Source organism: Megalops cyprinoides, chromosome 10 (genome assembly GCF_013368585.1).
Source record: "Megalops cyprinoides isolate fMegCyp1 chromosome 10, fMegCyp1.pri, whole genome shotgun sequence".
Taxonomy (NCBI): domain Eukaryota; kingdom Metazoa; phylum Chordata; class Actinopteri; order Elopiformes; family Megalopidae; genus Megalops; species Megalops cyprinoides.
In genome coordinates, this window is record NC_050592.1 from 10,325,656 (window position 1) to 10,351,311 (window position 25,656).

General features: G+C 44.4%; 1 protein-coding gene across 2 annotated transcripts; it reads right to left on the reverse strand.

Moving 5' to 3' along the window:
- LOC118784017 (CUGBP Elav-like family member 3) lies at positions 1-25,656 on the reverse strand. 2 transcript variants are annotated; one of them, XM_036537985.1, is made up of 14 exons: positions 24,759-25,656; positions 24,102-24,328; positions 20,515-20,597; positions 10,680-10,728; positions 9,333-9,458; positions 8,945-9,024; positions 8,583-8,726; positions 8,030-8,174; positions 7,590-7,739; positions 7,398-7,463; positions 7,037-7,141; positions 6,235-6,378; positions 5,416-5,565; positions 1-866 (listed from the first exon to the last, which is right to left on the reverse strand). In XM_036537985.1, exons 2-13 carry the CDS (start codon positions 24,244-24,246, stop codon positions 5,438-5,440), a joined length of 1,365 nt encoding a protein of 454 aa, XP_036393878.1. In that variant the 5' UTR covers positions 24,247-24,328; positions 24,759-25,656; the 3' UTR covers positions 1-866; positions 5,416-5,437. The 2 variants fall into 2 exon arrangements, with proteins under 2 accessions (XP_036393878.1, XP_036393877.1); XM_036537984.1 differs by having other exon boundaries at positions 9,333-9,461.

A 25,656-nucleotide genomic window follows, 5' to 3' on the forward strand; every position in this document is an offset into this window, starting at 1 on the left:
CTTCTCTTTTTCTTCAGCAGCCTACCCCTCACCAAAAAGGAATTAATAAATTAATTAATAAATAAAAAATACTTCAAATATTAAACCTCGACCCAAAATTCCCTCCCCTCCCTCCCATATATCAACAAAAGCTAAGTTAAAATATGTTATTGTTTTAAACCCCTTTCCATTTTTAAATGCGATAATCCCTTGATAATAATAGTTAATAATAACATCTCATTGTTTTTTTTCATATTTTTGTGTAAATTATTATTTTTGCATTTTTTAATTGTTTTTTTCAACTTTAATTTTCTGAAACTAAATTATTTACAGTTAATAGCTTCTTTTTCTCTGTCATTCTAAACTACGCTTTCGTGTCAGTTCTTATTGTTTTTTTATTCCATTTTTTTCTTTTACAGAAACAGAAGCTAACTCTTCACAACATATGATAGACCAAAAGAAGTAATATATTATTTTCAATTACTCTTTCATCAGTACCCTTATTTATCTTTTATACTTCCTCTCCATTCCTCTCCCTCTCTCCTTCTTCAAGTACTGTACACCATGAATATACACCCTAGACTCCACTCAAATCGAGCTCAGTTTGTCTGGGTGAGATGATTGCCCTGTCTATGTGTGTTTTGTAAGTGTATCTGTACATGAATGTCAGGTCTATTTCATAGACATGTCTGTGTGTTTGTGTGCTGCTGGGTATGTTTTTTTTCGTACATTGGTCCGTACACATCAATAAATATTTGTGTATCAAGTCATATGTCTGACATGTTTGTGCAGTTATGTAGTTGGGATGTCCCGCCGTTTAACCAGTGGAGACAGTCTGAAGGTGCATTCCCGAGGAAATTCTCCACTGGTGTCTACCGAGTCTTCACCTGTTACAGAGAGACAGAAGGAAAGAAAAAGAGAGGGAGAATTTCTTAGATACTGACTGAAGCGTATGCTTATTGCATGAATCCTGCGTGTTCCAGTCACCCAATGTCTCCTGGCATTGGTCTGTTCTATGCAGAAACAGAATATGGGCCGATGCCACAATCACACCATTTGCTTAAAAAAAATCACTGCAGTGGTCACAATTGCAGTCAATGGAGTTCCATGTTCTTAAGGCCCTATAAACATACTGGCACCAGTTAGGCAGTTATTGTTAAGTAAAATGAAGTATGGTAATTTAGTAACAAATTGCATTCCAACGAAGTAGAGAGGGCTGAATTGATTTGCACAGGAGATAATGTGCTTGTTCAGACCCCTGTGCAGATCTTGAATCAGTAGGTTCTGAGGAAAAGCAAGCTGCTGGGTCCACACTGAGCCAAACTATGGGTGTAAACAGAGACAGGGTGAGTCTGAAACATACACAGGATTGTATTCTTGGAACAGACACACTGATTTTTAAAGATCTGGCTGTGCAAGTACACCCCTTGTCTGAACTCCATTTTAAATACTTGAGTATTTCTGGGAACCACTCTTGCAAACTTCACCAAAAAAATTACCAGAAAACATTGATCAAAATGAAGGCTGTTTTTGAACTTTAAGTTCAAATGCATAAGGTTCACACATTTGAGCTTAACTGGCACCCTCTTCATAAAGGCATTTCAGCTTTTGGGATAACATAACACGTGATTCATTTTTTCATTTCACTCCATCAATTTCCCCATTGTCACTTCAACAACTAAAAAACGTTTTCTCCACATTCTCTAAGGCAGATTCAATTCAACTGCAACGCACTTTGTCCTTTACTTTGCGTAGCACTGTTGGACAAGTGGTACAGACTTCAATGCTTCCACAACATCAATGGTTTGACAAGCTTTGAAATGAAAAATTACATTTTATTATGTAGGTATGCAGGTAAAGATCAAAAGGAGTAACACTTGCCTCAATTCCTTACTAAAAGTTAAGGACAAAGTTTAGAGCAGTTCTATCAAATATGGGCCTAAATCTTCACAGCCTTCATTTGAAACAGTCCTGTTAACATCTGTTTGTTAAAAAGAAGCTGCAATAGATTTGTATATATTCTTCAAACTGATTGTGTCAAAAATTAAAACAAGCTAAAAATTCTGCCAGAGTTTTAGTTTTTCATACTTGAAACATGGAAGTGTCTGAAGTTGAAACATGGAGTGTCAATACTTAATATCTATGCCCCCATAGGCATAAGTATTGGAACCCCCTAGTTTGAACTTAAATAGTCATTCTGAGGTCTTTAAACAGGATATATTTCTATGTGCTCCTTATATACATATAAACACCAAGTGTCCATGCAAATCACAAAGTAAAACCCAGACTAATGTCCAAAGTTGTGTGTGTGTGTGTCTATGCGTGCGCGCGTGTGTGCATGTGTGTGTGTGTGAGTGTGTGTTTGCATGCATGTGTGCTTGTATTAATATGGAATAATTTGTGTCTGTGTGTAGGTAAGTTGTGATGTAGTTATGTATTTTGTTCTTGGCAGGCAAACAGATCCTTAACATGCATTACTCTGTGGGCGGTGTTGCAGTATAGGAATTCTGGGCAACTTAATACATGATCATGTTTATCATTATGATTATATATAAGTCTTAATTAGTCTTTAATGTCATCATTCTGCTAACAAATTCCTTCACAGGCTTTCCCAACTCAAAATTAAACTTGTCACCAAAATGTCACCACATCTTAGCAGTTTAATGATACAGTGTGTCAGAAGAATCCAGTCTCATAAGTATATTTATCATTCATTGCATTTACAAATTGATTACAAAATCAATTGCAGAAACAAATATACAAATGGATATCTTTCATTTTGTTGGCATATGATCATAGGATACTGAAGGTCTGCATGTGTGATTTGGCCATGAACAGCATGGATTTTTTTTTTCAAGATCATTACTTGTTAACAGATGATTGTGGAGCACAACATAAAATGAAAATTTCTGTTCTGGCTGTGTGGAATTCTCCATATTAGCCACTGCATCTTGTTCTACCTACACCAAGAAGGTGATACACATATATTTCCTTATAAGACTGGACTTATGGGGCACACTGTAAAAATGAACTTTTGCTCCATTAATGTAATCAACAGCAAGTTAATGGCAAAGGGAAGCAATTAAATAAGATACCAATAATTTAGCAAATATACGTTTCTAAGTTGATTTTTTTATGATTTTATTTGTTTGTTTTATTTACCCAGAATTCCTAGACAGGAAGGCTGTTCTCCAATCAGCACAAGGCATTGTGATTCACCATGACAACCACAGATCATTACCTCATAACACAGGCTAGGGTAAAACAGTCAGAGAGAGAGGAGAGTAAGAGACAGAGATAGATGAAAAGAGGGAATAAGAGGAAGAGAGAAAGACTGAAAAAAGTGGGAAAAGGAACCTTTCAGGACTTCAAGCCAATCTACACTCTTTCTACCACCTTCCACTAATATAGTTCACTGCAGAGTATGGTAGAGCTCTGTACAATTTAGAACTCTTTGGTACGGGTACAATTAAAGAGAGTGTAATGGTATACTCTCTCCGAATGAAGTATACAAGTATCATTTTAAAAACACTGAAATGTAGCCTAATCATATTAATGGAACTGATTAGTAATTGGTAAGATCTGGCCCCAATTTCATTTGCAACGCTCAAAAACCAAAGCTGCTTTGCGTGACAACTTCTTTATGATAGCCTTAATTTAACATGCATCTGTATCAGAATCCTGTTACGCAGGTAATTTTGTGGCAGGTGCGTCAGGTGGCCAGTTGATACTGATGGACTTCTACCCTGGTAGAGTAGAGAGGAATGCCAAGCAACAACAAGAATTTAATTAGGACGGGAGACTGTGCAGCAGAGAGATAATGATGATAACAGTTGAAGTGACACAGGTGTGGACAACACCACTGAATACAATGGAATTGTCACTTTTCTAACCCAGAAAAAAATTAATGTGGAAGCCCGCCCTGAAATGTGTCTTGCGAGCCTCTCAGCATCGTAAGTGGTAACTCAGTGGGGTACGGTGGGTGTGGTAGGTTTGGAATGTAGACTGGGTTGGAGTTTAGATCCATACTGGGCTTTAGCACTTTGAATAGAAACGCAGGTCAGAACCATAGAACTCTCCACAAAACTGTGCTGCAAACTCCAAAACTTGTCAGCATATTCACCAAGGAGTTAATAGTTGTATTTTTTTGTGTCTAACATGCACCGTAATGGGAGAGTTCTTGCATAAATATTAAATAAATACTTAACATACACTGATCCTCTCACTCTCTCTCTCTCTCGCTCTCTCTCTCTCTCTCACTCACACACACACACATACACACACGCACACATTCAAATGTATTCACAGGCACTTTCCTTCACACATTCAAGCACATGCACACATATATTCGCAAACACACATTCATGTACTCAATGCTTTCATATACACACACTCCAGTGCATGCACAAACACACAAACACATGCATGTGTGCACTCTCTCTCTCTCCTGTCATACACACTCACCCACCCACATCTTACACACACGCACACACACACAGACACCTAATGATAATAACAACAATATTCAACACACTAAAGAAACTGATCAAAAACAAAACTGCAAGTTCAATATTAGTGAATATAACGATAATGGACAAAAATGATCAAAAACGATAACAATCATTTTTTCCAATTAGAACAATAGTCAATATCTCAGAGTGCCAGTAATTGATCAGTGTGTGCAAAAATAGATACAAAATAAACTCACAATGCACCAAACACAATCCATTGTCGCCACGGCAACACGGCATGCGGTTCACAGCATGGCCGGTCGCCTGGGGCAACGAGCAAAAACAAACATATTTGCCAACTGCAACCAACACAGGCAATCGCCACTGCAACCCAAACACAGGCAATCGCCAACGGCAACCAACACAGTCCAATAAACTTACAACAACGTGAGAGGAAGGGGGGGCAGGACTTTATCGGTTGCTAGGTAACCATAGCCATAGCGACGGAGTCTTCACAATTTATGATTGGACAGGAGGATCTTGGGTGTGGTATGTTGTTTTCAGGAAAAAATAAAAACAGTACAAAAGATAAATAAAAAGTAAAAAAAATATATAAAAAAAGGATGACAGTAGTTTGTTTTATTGTTTTTTTTTCCATGTTAATTTGATTGTAATACTTAAGCCATTTCATTTTCAAATCAAATGATGCATTTAACATTATTTCATATTTAAACCTTTGACCGAAGTTATTAGGTACCCTTGCCCTTGCATTTAATCAGCTCCCCGAGACCCACCCTGCTCTCCATTTTCCCCTGCCCACCAACCATCTTTCTCAGAGAGTAGAAACTGAGAAGCGGCCTGTACTTGTCATCACCTTCCCATCTGCCTCTGTCACACTATTCCCCTCAGACTGATTAGTAACTCACTCAGCCTACCCCTCTCTCCTATTCGTCCTCCTTCCTCCTCCGCCCCTCTGTCCCCTCACCTCTCCTGGTCTCCCTGGGACTTCAGTAGGGTCGGTTGGCATCTTTGGGCCTCTTCAGCTGCACCTTCAGCCTCTTCATGCCGATCTGGAAGCCGTTCATGGCCTGGATGGCTGTCTGGGCACTGGCCGGGTTGTCGAAGCTCACGAAGCCTGGGGAGCGCAAGAGGCAGAGGATTAGTCTCACCGTGTCACGGCTAAGATCTCTCAATAGACGGCTTACGAAGGCCCTTTGAGGGATCGAGAGGTTTTTGCACAGAAAAAGAGAGCAGGGTTGTATCTACAAGATCCGGTAGAATAAGATTGTATACCATGTTGAGCTGTGTTTAATGGGGTGTGAGTAAAATATTATAAATACAAAGCTCATTCTGTTATATGAGTGGCAGCCCTCACATTGCCACAAACCCAGGCTCAGAAGCTCAAGCTCAGTCTTTGCACAACAGCACAGCTTGATCACAGCTATCATTTCCACTGTTTGCTTTCAGTCATTTTCATTTGATTTCTTACTGTGCTTTATCATTGTGACATGTAATACAACAACTGCTTACTGGCTATTGTGCGAAAGTTCAAAGACAGCATCTCAGTGTTTGTTTTGAGTACAGTGGTAATAAGGCTATGGTAGGCTTTGTAGCCACTGATGTGTGATAAGAAGTGGGAGGTGGGCGGGCGCAGGATATAGTAATGTCCTTTTTTTATGAACAGTCTGTGACCTGAGTTTCATTGCATTTTAACTTGCTGCTTAAAATTAGTTCCAGAAACTTCCAACAGTTTTCTTTCAACCATCACCCCTAAAAATCCCCCCCCCCCACACCTCTCTCTCACCAAAACACTTGCTCTGGTTGGTGGCGCGGTCCACAAAGACCTTGGCAGAGATGACGTTGCCGAAGGGCAGGAACATCTGCAGCATCTCAGAGTCGGTGAACTCCTGGGGCAGGTGGTAGATGAAGATGTTACACCCCTCAGGACCTGCGAGAGAAATGCACACATACACACACACACACACACACACACACACACACACACACACACACATACACACAAACACAAACAGTGATCAGTCAGGGGCTCTATTGTACAGAGTGCTCGGTAGGCATAGTGAGGTGTAAGATAAGTGGATGAAGGTCACAGAGAGGAATAGGTAAAGGTCAGGGATGGGGGGATGTATTTCACAGGGCAGTCTGTTTCATACTTTCTCACTGAACATACTTTGAGATAAACAGTAAGTTACAGGGTAATAGAGGAAGTGGTAAAACGTCACTGTTAGTTAATTATTGGCATTTAGCAGACGTTCGTATCCAGAACAATTTACATCAGTTACAGTTTTTTTTAACAGTGTTATCCATTTATACAGCTGGATATTTACTGAGGCATTTGTAGGTTAAGTACCTTGCTCAAGGGGATAGCAGCAGTGCCCCAGCAGGGAATTGAACCAACAACCTTCCAGTTACAAGTCCTGCTCTTTAAACCACTATGCTACGCTGCATCTGTGAGAGTCACTGTCAGACTCTCACACATACAGTGAAATTTACAGGGGAAACTGAAAGTGGTGGAACTGACAAGACGTTGCAACACAAAGGAAGCCGCTTGATGGGTGTGGCGGCATTCTGATAGGAAGTGGCATCACCTTCTCGCTGTTGCTGCTGCTGGGGCTGCTGGTGTTGCTGGGCAACCAGGGTTGGTTGCTGTGGGAACGGCTGGCCAACTAATCCATACGCAGCAGGATATGCAGCTGTAAAGAGTTTTGACAAAGAAATTCAGATAAGAATCTTGACGAAGAAAAAAACACGAACCCACACAACCCAAGAAGACAATACATGCACATTTGTCATGCACGCACATACACACACACACACACACACACACACACACACACACACACACACACACACATACACACACACACACACACACACACACACACACACACACACACACACACACACAAACACACATACACACACACATACACATACACACTGTCCCACCTGTGTAGTGTTGCATTCCTGCATAAGCCTGCTGAAGAGGATCCAAAGCTGCAGCTGGACTCTGGGCTAAAGGGAGGAGAAATCATTATTTTGATATTGTTAAGTACATCTCTGAGGATAATTGTGAACTGCCTGTGATTATAAAGAGAGATGCTGATCGTCATAAAGCCTTCTGTGTAGGAGGGTCCTAACCTTGGTAAGGATGAACGCCATTGGTGTACAGTGTTTCAGATGCTGGCTGTCCATTGGCAGCGGCTGGCACTGGGCTGTAGCCATTGACCCCGATTGGGGGAGGCAGGGCTGGCACAGGTGTGGCTGCGATGGTTGGGGGCGTGTTTGTACCTGCAAACCAGAAGAACCAGTCAAAGTGCAGGAGAGACCGTGATTGACAGCTACTAGAGCCTATAGCGAGTAAGAAAGAGAGACATGATGTCATGAATAAGAGAGATGCCGGGGGGAATGGAGGGATGGGTATGGAGAGACAGACAGTGGTTGTGAGAGATTGATTGACAGAGAGGGACAGAGGCATGTGGGACACAGGAAACGAAAAGGTTACATTGGCGGACAGACCGATTCAGGAGAACCAAAGAAACAGCGAGAGACACAGGGAGACGTGGACGTGGAGTTTTTACCCGAAGAGGGGGTGATGGGCGTGATGGGCGTGGCGATAATGCCATTGGCATTGAGCGCAGCCATCTGCTGCATCTGCACCGCGGCAACTGTTGCCACAGGCGACAAGTACGCTGACTGTGCAACCAGGGCCTGCTGCTGGACCAGCTGTGAGAACGAGATAGAACAAGAAAGAAGGGGGAGAACAGACCAATAAACAGGTTAGGCTCCTTCATAGAATGAATTCTTTCCTGCAATTAGCTAATGACTTGCATTATAAAGGTTGCAGCAGCAATAAGTGGAAACAAAAACAGCTGTTTCAGTGCTGTTCGATGCAGCATTTCCCCCATAATATAAGAGCAAACATTCCCTGTTTGTCTTTATTACCACCATTACCACAGATACCACACTCACAGCCTGTGAACATTATGATGATCACAGATGATTATCACTCTTGCTACCACTGTTCTCCTGAAAGTCACAGCATTTAATGGCTTCAGGTTGCAGTTTCACCGCCAAGCCTGCACACGCAGTGGGGGCGCTGTCAGTCCCAGGGTTCCTCAACGACGCACTCACCGCCTGTGTGTAGGCGTTGTAGGCCCCGAAGTTCAAGGTCATCGGGCTGAAGATGCCCAGCTGGGAGGCAACCTGCTGCATACGCCGCAGTCCCCGTTCCTTCTCAGTGTCGGCAAACTTTACAACCAGACTGGATGAGGCGCCCTGAAGGGAGGGAGAGTGGGAGGAGAGGGACGGTTAAAGCGTGTAGTTTACTGCATGACCATACTACATTCACAGTTTCCTTTATATATAATGATAAAATGGTATCACATTTGTTAATAAGTTGCCCAGAACATTTTGCTATGTGGCAGGTACATTAAAGAGGTCATGAATGTGGGCACGCTGGACAGACAGACGGGGAGACAGACAGACAGACTCACCGGCAGGGTGCGACTCCCGTGCAGAGCGTTGATGGCGGCCTGTGCTTCTGCGTGGCCCTGGAACTTCACAAACGCACACCCTGCAACGCACAGTACACTGTCAATCACAACATATATAACACACACACGCACACACACACACCCTACACAAACACACACCCTGCAATGAACAGTATACTGTCAACCACAACATATAAAGCACACATCCGACAAGCACCCATCAGACACGCATACACACAAACTCACACGTGCACACGCACACACACGTACACACCCATCAAACACAGCTGGACTGCATTCCCAAAAGGTGTTTTTGGATCGTTCCCCTTTTGCGCGCGGGTATGGCCGCTGATTCCCGCCACCTCCCTCCCCTCCGTCCCCCCGTTACCTTTGCTGGTGCCGTCGGGCCCCCGGAGCACCGTGCACTCGTCGATGCTCCCGAACGGCTCGAACATCTTCCTCACGTCCTCGTCAGACTGCTGCTTCCCCAGCATGCCCACAAACAGCTTCCTGTCTTCTGAGGGAGGGAGGGAGGGGGCGAGGAGAGGGAGGGACAGACAGGAGGAAAGGTGAACAGAGGGGGGAAAAGGAAGGAGGAGGTTTCGGGAGAAGTAATCAGTGGACAAGGTGAGGAAGGCATTGGGAAGATAGGGGAGGTAAGCGGAGACAATAGGGAGAGTAAAAAAGACAGTGGTTAATGTTTTGGCTTACACATCCACACACAAACATACACACACATATTAGGAGGAATTCATACAATTAATACAATAATTCATACAATTATAGGAGACTGTAAGCATTTCACCATCAACTTTTAATAATACATAATACAATAATACAGTAGCTACATTTTAAAGAATGAATTATATAACTTGTATTGAACAAAACATAGATGAATGCATACAGAACGCAGTTCCATGCTTCATTTTCACATTGTATAAAAAAAATCTAAACTCAATCCTGCAATCCTGTTGATGGCCACCAGAGAGCAGTGCAAACTCAACGCAGCACGGGGAGCCCTGACCCACCATCCTGGCTGAGTGGTGTAACTCAGGTGTACTGTCAGCCTCTCTCGCTCTCTAATCTATTTGTGTCAGTTTGTTTCTCCTCAGTGGTGTCCAATTCCATCAATCAATCTGTCTGTGTGGCTCTGCGCCAATGTTTCTGTCCCCAAGCTGGTCCTGCTCTGAGCCAACGGACAGGGCGTTTCAGTCTTCAAGTCTGGGCGGCTATGTAGGTGCGTTTGTGGACATGAATATTCACCAGTAGCTGAGTTAATGGATAGTAACTATAAGTAAACAGGCGTGTTAGATAAGGGGTTTACTGAGCGGTTGAGCTTGTGGCCAGGTGTGCTATTTAACGGGTGAATAAATGGGCAGGCTAGCCAGTGGACTGGTGGGTTTATGAGCAGGTGATTAAGAAAGCAGGTGTGAAAGTGAACGTAGTTGTTACGGTAAAGGCAGACTGGACGACAGGTGTATTAATGGACAGGTATATTGAATTGCATGTGTGTAGGTGGAAAAGTAAACGGACGGACAGATGTGTCAGTGAGGCGGTGTAATGACATGCAGGTGTGTTCTTACACTGGTAACCGTGTGGACATATTGATTACTGAACACATGCGCTCATGACAAAGAGAGCCAGACAGGTTTGTGGACAGGCACATTGATGTGCTGGTGTGTTTGTGGCCAGGTGTGTTGATTGGCTGGCATGTTGACGGACAGGTGTGTCTTACCTCCTCGGCCCTCGCTGTCTGCTGGCTTCACTTGGATGGGGCGGTTCATCTGGAAGACAGACAGCACCAGGCTCAGTGAGGCCCTGCGTTTCACTGTCCCCTCACTCTCCCCACAGACAGAACAGTCTTACTTAAAGCCATGGCTTCATTACACAATCTTTTGGCTCTCGGTTGGCGTGAGAGAGACACGGAGTGCGCATTTCGCTGCGTGTTCGCGTGCTGGCCCGTGTGTGGGCACTGAATGCCTGCGAGGGTTTCTCTTCGCACCTGTGTCACCTATGGCTGCGAGTGTCCGTATCGTGCGTTTGTGTGGGTGCGTGTGTGAGCATGTGTGCACACACAAGCGTGACTGCCTCTTTCCTGATCGAGGCAGGCAGCGTAAGCACAAGCTTGGATGTATCTGACAACGACTTAAACCGTCTGCCCCCCCCCCCCCCCCCACTCTGCCTCCCTCTCTGAAGCAGTCACGCTTTTCCCATCTCCCTCTTCGCCTGCCTCCCTCTCTTTCTCTCCCTCACTCTATCCATCTCTATCACAAACGCCCACGCTGAGACTTTAAACGTGAAAAAAGACACGCACGCACGCACACGCACACACACACATACGCACACACACACACACCATCACACACTCAAGCGGGATTGGGGGGAGTGATGAGATTAAGAATGCTCGCCAGATGATCTGGATTACAGCAGCACACAGGATTAGAACAGAGAGAGGCAGAGTGTGTGAGAGGCACAGCCGTAGCCAGGACAGGAAGAGACAGACTCGGCGAAGAGGAGAGAAAAAGCCTGGGGGAGGGAGAGAGGGATGAGAGATAGAGAGGAGAGGGAGAGAGACTGAGGGAAAAAAAAAGACAGAGAGAAGCATCTGAGAAGGAGAGAAGGGAGAAAAAGAAAGGAGAAGAAAGAAAAACACAAAAGGGATGAGGAAAAGAAAATCCTTGAGATGGAGAGGGCAAAGTAACAACCCAAAGAAAGAGCAAAGATGAAAGAGGGGTAAAGGGGGGGGGGGGGGGGGGGGGGGGCTGAACGTGGGCAAAACGGAACGCAGCAGGGAAAATGAAAATGAGGTCCCGTCTTATTCTATTCATCGTGACTTGTTCAGCTAGCGAAATGTCACGAACACGGCAATGCAGCGAGTTAGTCATAGCGATGAGGCCTCGCTGAGTAAGCCTACACAGGGAGAGAGAGAGAGAGCGAGGGAAGACCGGGGCGGAGAAGAGGGAGAGAGAGAGAGAGAGAGAGAGAGAGAGAGAGAGAGAGAGAGAGAGAGAGAGAGAGAGAGATGAGTGTCATGCCAAGGTCTCCGTGGTGTGTTAAAAGCGGCTTAATGAAGCTGTTAATAAGGGAGCCAGCATAATTAGAGTGAAACTCCGATCGATCGACTTGATTGATCAGCCGTAATCTGTCACCAAAAGACGATATTGATCCCAGCGGAGGCCATTACGTGTGCACTTACACATGCGCAAACAAAAGCACCCGCGCCGGCACAAACACGGAGACATTGATAAACACCCGCACCTACACCCAAACATTTGTTCTGCCGTGTCCAATTGATTGTGCTTTCCGCCTGTTGTCCGTGTGCGACCATAACTCCAATAAAGTCAAGCTGGGTAAAAAAAAAACTACATGAATGAAGACTTATCCCAATTCAACAATTCAACATAAATACAAAAACAGGAACACATTGATACTATTTCATTAATTTACTATGGTACATTCAGACACCACCACATCGTCGGACTTTCTGTAAATCACCATCCATCACCTATCTCCTCTACATCCATCTATCAGTGTCTCACACTCTCCAACACTGATTTATCTGTGCATCCAGTGATCTTGTCCTACGTGGCTTTGGGGTAGGCATCCACCCGTCTGCGCACATACAGTATGCGTGAGTATTAGTCTTTATGCATATACAAGTGAGCTGCCTGTGCATCTATGATCACCCAAGCAGTGATCCGTTTCTATCCATCTTTTCTGTCTGAATGCATGCCTATGTTTAGCTTCATACTGAAATTGCTGAAGGAATGGAAAGATAAATAAAAGAGATGGAGAGGGAGAGAGAAGAAGCAGGTGAGGGGAGGGGGGGAAGGTTGTTGTGACAATGGCTCTCCAAATCAGCATGGCAACCACCCCCTCTTTCAGTCTCTCCTCGCATTTCAGTCGCCATGGCAACCCCCGTGACGACATCCTCAGCAGGTAAACAAGGATGCTGGTTGCCAGGGGCAGCGGCTATGCACTTATGATAAACAGAGGGAGAGGGGGAGAAGGAGGAGATGGAGAGACATGAAGAAGAGGGGGGATGGAGGAGAGGAAAAAGGTGATAAGGAGAAAAGGGACAGGAGGGAAAGAGAGGGAATATGAGGAAGGAGGGAGAGAACAGAGATGAAAAAAAATGAGAGTAGTGCATACAAAGGACAGTCTGGGAACGGAAAAAGGAGGAGGGATAATGGGAGGACAGGGGAGAGGAGAGTGAATCCAGGCAAGCGGGAGAGGGCAGAGAGGGCTGGTACTCTACAGCATAGTGAAACAAATCCCCTTGATCAAATGAGAGTAACCGAAAATACATTCTCAATTTCTGCCTCTGTGTCATTCTCTGGGTGCCCGTTTCACAATTCCTGCTTCCTTCCTTTCTCCCTCTGTCTCTCTCAGCATCCATATTCAGACACGAATAAACAGTCCATCATCTTATTCTTCTCTGCCTCCATCCCTCGTTTGTTCTCAGTGCTCACCTCTCCAATCCAAATTTAAACAGGATTCATTATTTTAAGAGCAGTGTTCTTCCTCTATCTCTTTCTCTCAGGACAAATTATCTCCCAATTACTTACGTTCCAATAAAGTCTTAATTAAGAAAACCATCTGCAAACATCAGCGCAAACACACATTCGTGCAGACACAAACACACATAAACGCACGCACACACACACACACACACACAGACGCACACACACAGGTGTTAGATCAATCCTACTGAAATGGCTAGGAGCTGTACATTCATATACTCTCTCACAGTTTTACCCGCATGTTTGTACAACTGTCTCTGAGCTGGCCCCATTGAGAGTGTCAGTCTCGTTCTTAAAGCGGTAGTGTGTGCAATGCTTGAACTCAGAGGGAATGTTCTCACGTTCATATCTCACAGGGGATTTCAGGAGGATTTTTACCCACACCTTTATTCAGATATCAACACAATGCTGCAACACTCCTAACACTGGAACACACAGATATATATAGACATATATACACATGCAAAAACACACATGCACACACACATACACGCACATGCATGCACACAGACGCATAGTTAATCTCACTCTGCAGTAATGCTGAAAGGATTTTACAAGGATTATGGGATATTAAATCCTTGGATTATCCAATCAAATCGCATTCTGCCCCCCACCCCCACCACCACCACCACACAAACACACACACACACACACACACACACACACATACTCCAACCACACCAACAGATCCATTGGACTATTCCATTACACTGTAGTGGGAGGGGGGTACAAAGAATTGAGGCATTGTGAAATAATAGAATTTTATAAGAACTGTTCCATTTTGCAGTTACTGTGGGCGAAATGATAATTTAGGTTTTATCTCTCTGAATGGCACATATTTTAGTTCCTATCTCTTCAGTCTTGCAGTGTTGATTCATCCTTACAATTTTCATTCTTATCCCTCTCAAAGTAATAAGACTAGACAATATACTCCAATATTCCCCCACAAAATAATACGATATCAATGAAACGGTTTGCTCTCTCCCTTGTGTTTCATTTTCACCCAAAGACGCTTTACTGGCCCCGACGCATATTTGCACATCTACACATCTGCAGGGTCACTGACTCAGCACATCAAACGCTTCAGCAAAGATCCATCATCACTCCCTTTCAGTAGCATTCATAGGCAAGGATGCTAGAATAACACAATGACAGCCTCACTCCCTCTCTCCTCCCTTTCCTTTCACACTATGTTAGTCGCTGCATGGCGTGGGTTACCTAGCAACCTAGCATCTCTCATCCCTCCGTCTCTTAGCAACGAGACCTGCTACCAGAGTGAGCTCCCAGTTCCCCATCCCCCCTCTCTGTCTCTTGTTCTCCCTCTCTCCCCATGCCTTACCCCTGAAAGGTCTAACTCCCTCCTCAGTTTCCTTTATTTTGTCAGCGTCACGCCTTCTCTCTGTCTACAAATCTGCCTCTATCACCCAACAGCCATTGAGGAATTACAGTTTTTCGATCTAGCATTGTGAATCCCTCTGTTTACAGCATACATATCTGTGTGTACTTAGCTATTGTTATTGTGTGGCATTTTGTGGTTTTGCCTTGTATTTTTTCCTGGCACAATGCAAGCTGTACTTCCAAAAGCTCTCCGCAGGGTGAAGGAAACAATAAATAATGATAAATAAAGAGTAAAATGATTTGCCTGTTCCAGCTTTAAGCACGAGCTCTTACCACCAACCACTGTACGGTGACTATAACATCTGACAGCTAAACTATGACACAATCCTGTCTCATTTGCAATTCCCCAAAAAATTCCCAAAGATCAGGTCAAGGATAACGAAAAACCAAACCTCAGTCTATGTGAGTCACAGAAAATAAATGGAGCACGTCATTCCAACAACACGAGCAAAAGTTTAAAACCTGCAACTCAAAAGAAAAAAGTAATTGAAGTTTTGTTTCCATTTAATAATTATTCAATTATTATATCACTGAAGTCCGGTTACCCCCACAAGGGTAGCTAGTCAGAAAAAAAATACAAAAGGAATGTTTTGGAATAATACGCCATCTGAGAGATGGTTAGAACCAGAGATTTTTGACAAATTTGGGTAATTCAACCACATTACCTCTTCTTGAAAAATACAGCAGGGCAGTTGTTGAGTTACAGAATATAGCTAAGATGTAAAAGATTATTAGCCTATTTAACCATGCATATTATATGAACTGGTAACATGTCATGAGCTGTGGGACTCTTTTGAAAGAGCTTATGTGAGAGACGTAAGTAACTACTTGAGGATAACTAGGTAGCTCCATTTTACTAATCACAGCTGAGATTAAGAAGCATAATGCTTGATTGATTGATTTGCATTGAGACCTTCATTTAAGAATGGATTACTGCCCATGCCTAAAATAACATATAAAGGTGCAGGACTCCAGGCCTTTGTCCAGTCCAGTAGCGTAAATCAAAATAGTTCAGCAGCACAGACAGGGCTATGTATTTAAGTTGATGCTTATCACTAAACATAAACATTTATTTCTATGCTTATGAGTGCACAATTTAAGCCGTGCATTAATAATCATATTTGTGTTTGCGCAACAATAGTTGTAAGGCAACACAGCAAGGCTTTTATCAATGTGCAAATAAGAGATACAATAGTAAATTATGATTCCCCCGGACCCTTAGCTTAATCCAAATTTTGCAGGATCAAGGCAACCAAAAATTTACAGGCAGCGTCTTTTGGAGAAAAAATCAGTGCTGATAAGGAGCAAGTTAAGGCCATATTTTCATTTTAATCCATTTGAAGTAAAATTATAATTAGTTTGCCTAATTAAGAGTTCATATACAAAAACTGTTGCCTGTTTTGTTTGAAATAGAATTACATGTAGTTGCATTCAGTGTACTATAGAAATACAGGCAGTCGCTGTTATATCAAACTCTGGTCCAACCCTGTACTGAGAAGTCCTGTTCTGTCACATTGAATTGTGCTGGAAAATCCAGCTCTCTCCTGCACAGATCAAGTCAGTTTAATCAGCAGGAATCCCCCCGACTCCCTGTAACAGATGTCTCTATTTAAATTGACAGACGTCCACTATGCCCCCCCCTTTCTGCCCCGCAACTCATTATGTTAAACTTTTGTTCACTTCCTCATCCCTCCCCTCCCCCCATCCCTATCTCCTTCTTCCTATTCATCACTTCTTCCCCATTTTCATTCATCCCATTTCTCACTCACTCACACAAACTTCTTCTCCCCCCTCCTTCTTCTTCCTCCACAATCCTTATTTTACCCACCCCTGTCTCCTATTCAAGTGTGGTTTTAATTGATTTAGCATGAACAGATGCAAAAATAACATAACAAATGCCACAGTGCTATACTTTATACACCAACAATGCAATGCGTATTTGTAACAGCAGACCAACATATTCATATTTCAGTTGTATGCATTTCACACATCTCTGACATAAGGACACTGTGTGCAAAGTTATAGAGTTAAATATCAAAGATGCTGGGAAAAAGCACTGTTAATCACTCACAATGGCTAGAACTCACAATGGCTTTTTTGTCCCATCTTTAAGGGGGGCTAATTAGATTCTGTCCTTAAATTAGTGGAGATATACATCTCTGCACCTCCTCCCTCTTTCACACACACACTGTCTCAAGCTACACCTGCCTCCACCCCCCCTCCTCAATCCTACACATATGCAGATATAAATGGAGAGGGAGGGGAGGGAGGGGGACCATTACACAGATTGCCAAGCACATAAAAGGGTATTGCAAGTGAGGAGGAGATAAACATATCAAAGTATAACATTGTATTTTTAGTATATTGCAGGTGGATACTGGAAACTACACTAGCAACCCAAGGGAATGGAACTTTAGCCACACAAAATCACTGCAGTGGTGACTGTTCTTCATAGCTGCTTCTAAGCTGGAGAACCACAACTTTCATATACAGTCCGGTACCATAATCGCGTATCATATAGGCATTCAGCTAAACAGCTGAAACAATCCCAGTGCTGCTCACACAGCTGAGTCAAGATTCTTCCTTGTAATTTTGCAGAGCCAAGTTCTGTTTCCATTTACAGAGAGGAACAAGTGAGAAAGCCACTGAACAAGCAGCTCTGCTCGAACAACAGCCTGCTGGACCAGCTGCGTGTGAGGCACAAAGAGCTGATCCAGTCTGACAACCAGATATGTGACTGTCCATCATTCAGAAGAGAAATGCATTAACCACACAGTTTACTGAAACAACACAGCAACTAGAAACATGTCCAAATTTTAAACAAGTTATAAGAAATGAGAAAAAACAGAACTGAGACATCTTCTCCCAAGATATTCCCTTGACTAGTTTTCAGTATACTTTGCAAAGGGGGAAGGGGTTGTATTAAATGGTACTATCGTCTTCTTGTTAGCACCAAGAAGGAGGTGTATTTTTTGAAAGGGTGGTCACTGCAGTTTGAATTTGCATAATGTTAAACATAAATAATACTAGCCTACAAAAACGCACTGTAGTTTGAACAGTAGTTGGAGAGAGATGTAGGAAGAGATAGAGAGAGAAGGGGATATATGGAAGATGAGAGAAAGGAGCACTGAGAACAAAAGAGAGAGAGAGATTAGATACAGAGATATAGGGGGAAAGAAAGAGGAGAGGGTGATTACAGAAGATGCCCTAGTTTTTTCTATGTACCTCTCAGTTGGAAACAGACTCCCAGTGTGTGGTTGATAGAATATCATTGGATGACACATGGAACAAGTGCTTCACTCCTCACTCCAGATACTAGAAGTGCAAGGTTTGAGCACTTGTACTAAACCTCTGTGTTTCACTAGGCCTGCTGTGTGTTTTTAAACAGCTTTGGGAACACCTGTGTGCTCTTCCGGGGCCAGTAAAGCGCATTGGAATTGAAATTGAATTGACACAGAGATAGGAGGGAGATAAAGACAGAGAGAGAGAGAATGAGAGGGAGAGGGGGAGGGTAATGCAGAGAGCCTGTTGTTTACTTGGCTTTTCAATTTTTTAGTCGTTTTTTTTTCTCTCTCCGCAATCTCTCTCTCTTGCTCTTTCAGCTGAAATTAAACACACGGCCGAGCGCCACTCAGATAAGACCATCTGTTCACCTCTTGCTCCTCTCTCTCTGCCTCTCTCTCTCTCTCTCTCCCTCTTTCCCTATCTCTGTTCACTATGGTCTGACACTCACTCCCCCATCCTCTCTCTCTCTCAGTGCACCCCCTGCTTTCTGTGATGTAGCCCGCTCACCCCTACTCCCCTTACTGCTGTTTCCCCATCTCCATCAGCCCAATCAAACCTGATCAAGGTAATTACCCGCACTTCAGTCACACGTGTGCAGGGCTGTCAAGTCTCCCATGTTGAGCCCCAGACCCCAGTTGGGAGAAATCACTCTGACGAGTGACAGTGACAGCATTCAAATTCACGTTTCAGTGTTTATGACTCGCTAATCTGACAGTAATTGCTTCCACACGATGGTAATTGAGCCCATCATTGTGATTGGAGCTCAAAGCGTTGCCGTGATTGCTGCCGTTAATTATAACCGGCCCCAGTTCTTCCCATCCTTCATCTCAGCCAAATGCACAGGGATGAAGCCCAACTATGAAAATGGGCTTGGAGAAAAAAATGTGGCTGTTCAAATTGGGGGGGGGGGGTGTGGGGGGTTGCAGTGGTGGTAGGGGGAGGCTTAGGAGGGGCAGAGATGGGGCGGTCAGGGGGTTAGCTAATCAAGTGGCTGGGAAATTAGAATTGGAGGAAGGGGAAAAGAAAGCAAAGGAGTGAAGGAGAGGGGGCACCTAATAAAGAGGATCTGAAATGAGAATTTAAAAAGGGAGGCAGGGGTTAGAGTACAGTGAAGTGGGGTGTGGGGGGTGGGGATACTTACAGAGTGCCTTGGTAATTGCAAGGGGGGGGAGGCAGAAAGGGCTAATGAGATAGAGGGTTATGGGATACCTAATAAAGTGCTTCTGAAATAGGAATTTCAGGAAAGTGTGAGAGAGATTGAGAGATAGAAGAATAACTAATGACACAAATGAGGCAGATTTCAAACTCAAAAACATTCAAAAACAGGAGGGAGAGACCTGGGGAGCAGCAGGCTGGCAGAGAGGAGTGGAAAGGAGAATCAAGCACGGAAAAAATGAGACAGGTTATGGAGACAGGGAGACAGTAAATGCGACCAACCCAGCTGACTCTCGAAGAAAAGTCAGTCCACTAGTGTCAGTCCGCTAATTGGATTAATGTTAGAATTAGAGCCTCTTGATTCTCGCCCTACCGCCTCACACTTCATCCCTCCATTTTTCCAGACTTTTATTCCCCCCCTCACAAATTGTATTCAAAAATTTGTTTTATCACCCGGCCGAGGCCCACTAATGAAGCAACGGAGGGAGAAGGAGAGGGAGACGGAAGGAGCCAGAGGCATAGAGGGAGTAGGAAAGAAGAGAGAGAGAGAGAGAGAGAGAGACAAAGATGCGAGGATGAGACAGAAAGAGAAAGAAACACTTGCTCCCACCAGGCCTGGAGCCAGGAGAAAATACAGAGGGGTGCAACTGTAATCCACAGAAGGGCACAAAAAGTCATACATACTATGTGGACATTGGGATTTAAGGAGACAACTGGAGGTGCACTGAGGTCCGTCTGGGGGTGCAAAGCACCCCCATAGCACCGGGCCTGGCTCTCACCCTTGTCCGCTCATTATCTCTCTGTCTTGCTATAACGTAATACGCGTGCTAATTCTTGTAATGTCAGTCGGGCTGCCATGCTGCCCCTTCTGTACCCCGTTGCACATTTCGAAAAAGGACTGGCAAACCCTCTGCCCCGTTATGCCAATAAAGCTCGCTGCGGATTTGATTTGGAGTCGGGGACAGATGGAGGAGGGTGAGCGCAGTGTATTCAAGGAGACTTCCTCTGCCAGCGCAAGCATGCCGCACGGCACAGCACAGCAAAGGGAGGAGCAGGACCCGGAGAAAGATGATAGCATTATCGACACGGGCCACTATAACGCCAACCCGCTCTGCCGTGCCCGGTTCTTTATGAGCCAGTACGGTCGGGGCGGCGCGAAGCCGCTCAAGCTGGGCAGGGTTATTATTAGAGCGCGAGGACAGAACTCACCCCCGGTAGCGTCTTCTGTTCATGCAGGGCACTCTGGGCTTTCAGGGCGGACTCCCGTGCGCAGTACGTCAGGAAGGCACATCCTGAGGGGGGGGGGGAGAGAGAGAGAGACAGGCACGCTCAGACACACAGCCCACCCCGCCAACCGGCACCACTTTAAACCTGCCCTCCTCCGGAGCAGAGACGCTGTCCGCGGGGGCGGAGGGGACCGACGGACAGACAGACGGACATAGCAGGCAGCCACGTGCGAGAGGCACGAGACACGTTCATGCAGCGAGTCGGGGGGAGGGACAGACTGACAGACAGACATGTGGACGAACAGAGACACACAAACATCACTCCGCTCGCACACTAGGCATTGATTTATTCATCTGCCCTCTCACTCTCTCTGCCCTCTCCCTCTACTGTTTTCTCCATATCACCTTTCAGCTTGCAAAAAAAAATCAATTTGCAACAAATGAATATCATGACAATTATTACGATCACGTGTATTCATATTCTTATCACTATTTCTATAGTCACAAGAAGCACCTTGATTATCATAAGCACGAGAACGCAATATGATCTAGTACAGTACGACACGGCACAGCACACTTCAGTATGGCACAGCACAGTATAGTACAGTACAGTACAGCACAGTACAATACACCATAACACTGCACGGCACTGTGCGGCAGGGTATGCCACGGAGTAGGGCATTGGAGTGCAGTCCAGAACACTGTAGTGTAGTGCAGTATCACACACACACTCCTGAAGACTGCATCGTCAAGCGGGCGTGTGTATCGTACAGTGCAGTAAAGCCTAGCAGTGCATCTCGACTCCAGTGCTAGGGAGGCATCTGGAGAGGAGAGGGATACTGCCTTACACTCCTCTCTCGCTCTCTCTCTCTCTCTCTCTCTCTCGCTCTCTCTCTCTCTCTCTCTGTGCTGTACCTTTGTGTGTGGGGAGACGAGCTCACCATCGCTGTTCCTACACCTGTCACAACCACTAAGACAACAGGCAGGAGTTAATGAACCACGGTCGTATGCCGCACACATGTACAACAGGTATGTATGAAAGCCGGGACACACCCACGCCACACCAAAGCACGCTCCCCAGAAACACACCCACACACACAAAAACCCAGTGATGCACATTCACTAACACATGCACAGGACATGTAACACACCCACAAGCGCACACACACACACGACACACCCACTGCTCCTGGTTCCCAGCCACTGTACTGTGCTGTCAACACGAGCGCACAACAGAGCCAGCCTGGACCCCTCCCACCTCGGCCCCTTCACTGTCCACAGATGGTCTCACTGTCACACTGCCAGCCATAAAACCTTCAATATTGCATTATTTATTTGATAATCACACACCCAAGGAGATTGCCCAGGATGATAATTATGCTTAAAGCTTCATATTTTCTATGCCATACTGGCATACTGGTGGATTTCCCAACCAGGCTTTGATCTTGCGACCTCTGCTTTCCACTGTCCACAGTTTTAACAACTACTCCGATCCTGTATCTACATGTATATGTTGCTCTTGTGTGTGTGTGTGTGGTTCAGAGTAATGACAAAAGCAGGGTCTTAACCCACAGTGAAAGAAGTCAGAGGAAACTCAGCATGCTTTGTACACTGACAATAAGCGACACTTAAAGCCATCAACTAGTACACTGTCACAGGCCTTCATGCCCCCCTCTGCTGGCCCTCTACTCCATATAAATGACGACCAGGCATTCATAAATAGTGTTTGTCAGTGTGTGCCGAAAAAGAAATAGCCTCAAACATATTAAAGGTTAAGGACTGCTTCTGCTCCATAGCAGAATGTGCTCCGTGGCCACACCTCCCCTGTGCTTTTCAATCTCCACTGGTTGCCAGTCCGATTCAGGATCATTTCCAAAATTCCATTCCTCACTTTCACATCACTCCATGACTCTGTGCCCTGACTACCTGCACCATCTCTTTCAACCGTACACTCCCAGCTAACCCCTCCAATCTTCAGACTCGGGTTCACTACACCAGCCCCGCTACAAGGCTGCTTTCAGGAGACAGGAGACGGCTTTTTCCAGGGCTACCTCTCCGCACTGGAATTCTCCGCCACATCCCATCAGACAGTCCGAAACCATGGTAACAGCTAAAACACATCTCAAGAAACGTCTTTGTAAAAGAGGCTTTCCACTCTGATACAATTGTGTACCGTTTATCTTATCATGTCTTCTGCTTTTTATCTTTTTTATCCTTGTGTGTAGCTGCCATTTTTTTAGATGCTGTTTCTATTGCCGTCTATTGCTGTTTAGTCCTTCGGGTCTTTGAAAGGTGCTTTACATTTTATTTACATAAAATGTGCCATTATTATTATTGTTTTGAAAGCTTATGAAAGGCTTACTGATCCATTATACTGATTAGAGAACACCTGTGGCTCAGTGCTTATAGTCTCAGGTGAATGCTGTCCTTTTTCCATCGCATGGCACAATGCAAGAGAAAGGCAGGGTACACTGCTGTATGGAGTCCAAAATGTATTCACATGCTACAGGTCGGCCTTGCAGTTCAATTTCAGGGCATATCTCCACTTCAAAATGGGCACTATGCTTCTTTTTTTCACCAGTTTCTGGGACACGGCTTTAGCAGCACCTAACAGAAGCCTATCTCTCGACACCTGCGGGGTATGTGAGTGTTTGGCCCACAACAGTGAGAAAAAAAAAATCGCTAAATACCCTGTTTTCCTGATCAGCAGAAGATTATGGCCAAGTATCTGAAACTGAAAACTCAGGGGGTCACCCTCTGACCTTCCCCACAAACCCCAGCGTGTACAGACTTATCTGTATTCCCCTGGCAGGCAGGGAGCTACAGACGAAAAGCCAGAGAGAGCAACGCAGAGATAGCAGGAGCAGTCCAGAGGAAAATGGCAGAAATGTTAAAGCCATGCTGAAAGCTGAATATACGCACAAACTGTGCTGGATTAGAGAGAGGGAGGGGGAGAGGAAGGGAGAGGGATAGAGGGATTAAAAGGACAGTGTTTGGAATTCCCATGTTTGTGGAATAATTGTTAATGCATGCATCTTTCTTTTAGCCTCTCTCTCCATTCTCTGTCGCCTCTCTCCATCTCACCTTTCATTATTCTCCACCTCTTTTAACAGTACTGGTACACGTTTGGGTCCAAACATGCTGTATATTGACTCGCATACATTATAGACTAGGAAGACACAAACAACCACACACATCTTTTGGATCTATGGCACAGAATGCACAGCAAGTTATCTTAGCAAAATCTGTGGTAAACCAATATTAGAAAAAAACGTATTAGAATAGGTATATATTGGCGGGAGAGTGAACAGAATCCGCAAAACACTCTAGGATTGATGAGGTTTCAACAAATGTGATACAAACTAATTATCAAACCTGCACACATACATCAGACAGACCAACATTTTCACCATAATCCATAGTAAGGGATAATAACAGATAATATTTTAAATCTCGTTGTATGATGATTAGTTTACTTGTTTTGGTGATATGAATGTGTATTTGTATGCTCTGTGTTGATATTTGTTCGACTGCGAGCGAGTTCTACGTGGACAGCGCTATTCCCGTTACCTTTGTGCATCCCCGTATATTTGTCCTTTATCACCGTCAGCTCATAGATCTTCCCAAACTGCTCGAAGATAGGCTTCAGGTCCTTTTCCTCCAGATTCCGTGGAATCTGCCCGATGAACAATTTAATTGCGTCGGCCTCCTTCATTTGGACGGTGCGGGAAGAGCGACCGTCGCGCCCCGGGGATGGACACTAGAAAACTGTGTGGAGAGTGAGGAGGACTCGGGGACTGTGGGAGGGAATGGAGGGAGACAGGATGGGGAAGAGCCACAGATTTTTAATCAAGAGGTGGAGGTAGGTACATGAGGAGAGGATATGTGGGTAACGCGGAGGAAGGGAAGAAAAAAGACAGTGGCAATGAGGTATTGTAATAAATGTATAAATTTCGTGTATTTTTTAAAACATTTTAGTTGTTTCCTTGTGTAATTCAAAAGCAATGATCAAAACAAAAACGACATGTTACAACGATCTGCTTAATCGCGAAAGGACTAAACGTAGAAATTAAATAGTATGAAACGTTTAAATAGGGTAAAAATTAAGCGATGGCACTAATGCCACTACTAATGACAACAATTATGCAAATGCAAATTGCCAATTTATAAACCAGTTAAGGACTTTCACACAAATCCGAACTAATAAAAAATAATATCATATATTACCTTTACGAGATTCTTCTGGGCCCTTGTTCAGCTTCGAATTACGAATGCAAATCAACAGTAACAGTCTTTCTGTACGTTTCCTTTGTTTAACCAGCTGTAGGTGTAGCGGGACTGTAGCCTATGTCAATGTATGGCGCTTCTCTTTGTCCGGTTAGGTTAACGCTACGGCTTCATACATACGCACAAATATTACGCCCGAACGATCATGCAGAAATAAATCGCACCGATTTCGGAGGAAATAGTCAAATATTTAAACGTCCCCGAATCCAATGACTGATGGATGTTATTTTCTTATGTTGCTCTCTCCTGATCCGCCTTTCCCTTCTTTACGCCTGTGTCTCTGTTCTTCAGCCGAGGTCCCTCGGTCTTTTGTGCCCCTAAACTCCCAGTGTGATATCGGATGTAGTTCTGGACCGACAGAGTTCCCGTTAGTCCCTTTCTTGGCAAGCTGTGTCGCCGAGGCGCTGGTAACAAATTCGTGTCGCCGTCTCTCCCTTCTTCGAGTTGTATGCGCCACTTAGTCCTTGCCTTTCTTTCTTAAATGTCGTGTGCCACCCTTTCCCCTGGCTTCGGTATCAGCGCTGTTGATTCAACTTGATGTTCAGAATGTTTGTTTGACTCACAGTTATCGGAACGAAGGATTATTATTTCTCTCCAACAATATTATCGTTGTGCTCTTCAGGGCACAGTTAGTCTTTGTTGTAGAATCATCCAGAACCTTAAATTGTATTGTTAGAATTAATATTGTTATCGTTTTTTCTCTCCCGCGCTACCACTCTTTTTTCAAGCCTTCGTTTTTGACGTCGCCTGCCGGTGTCTCCCCCTCGCTATCTATCCCGTCCTCTCCCTTGAGCTCTGACAGGCTGTGATGTAACAGACAGGGACCATCAGCAACTTA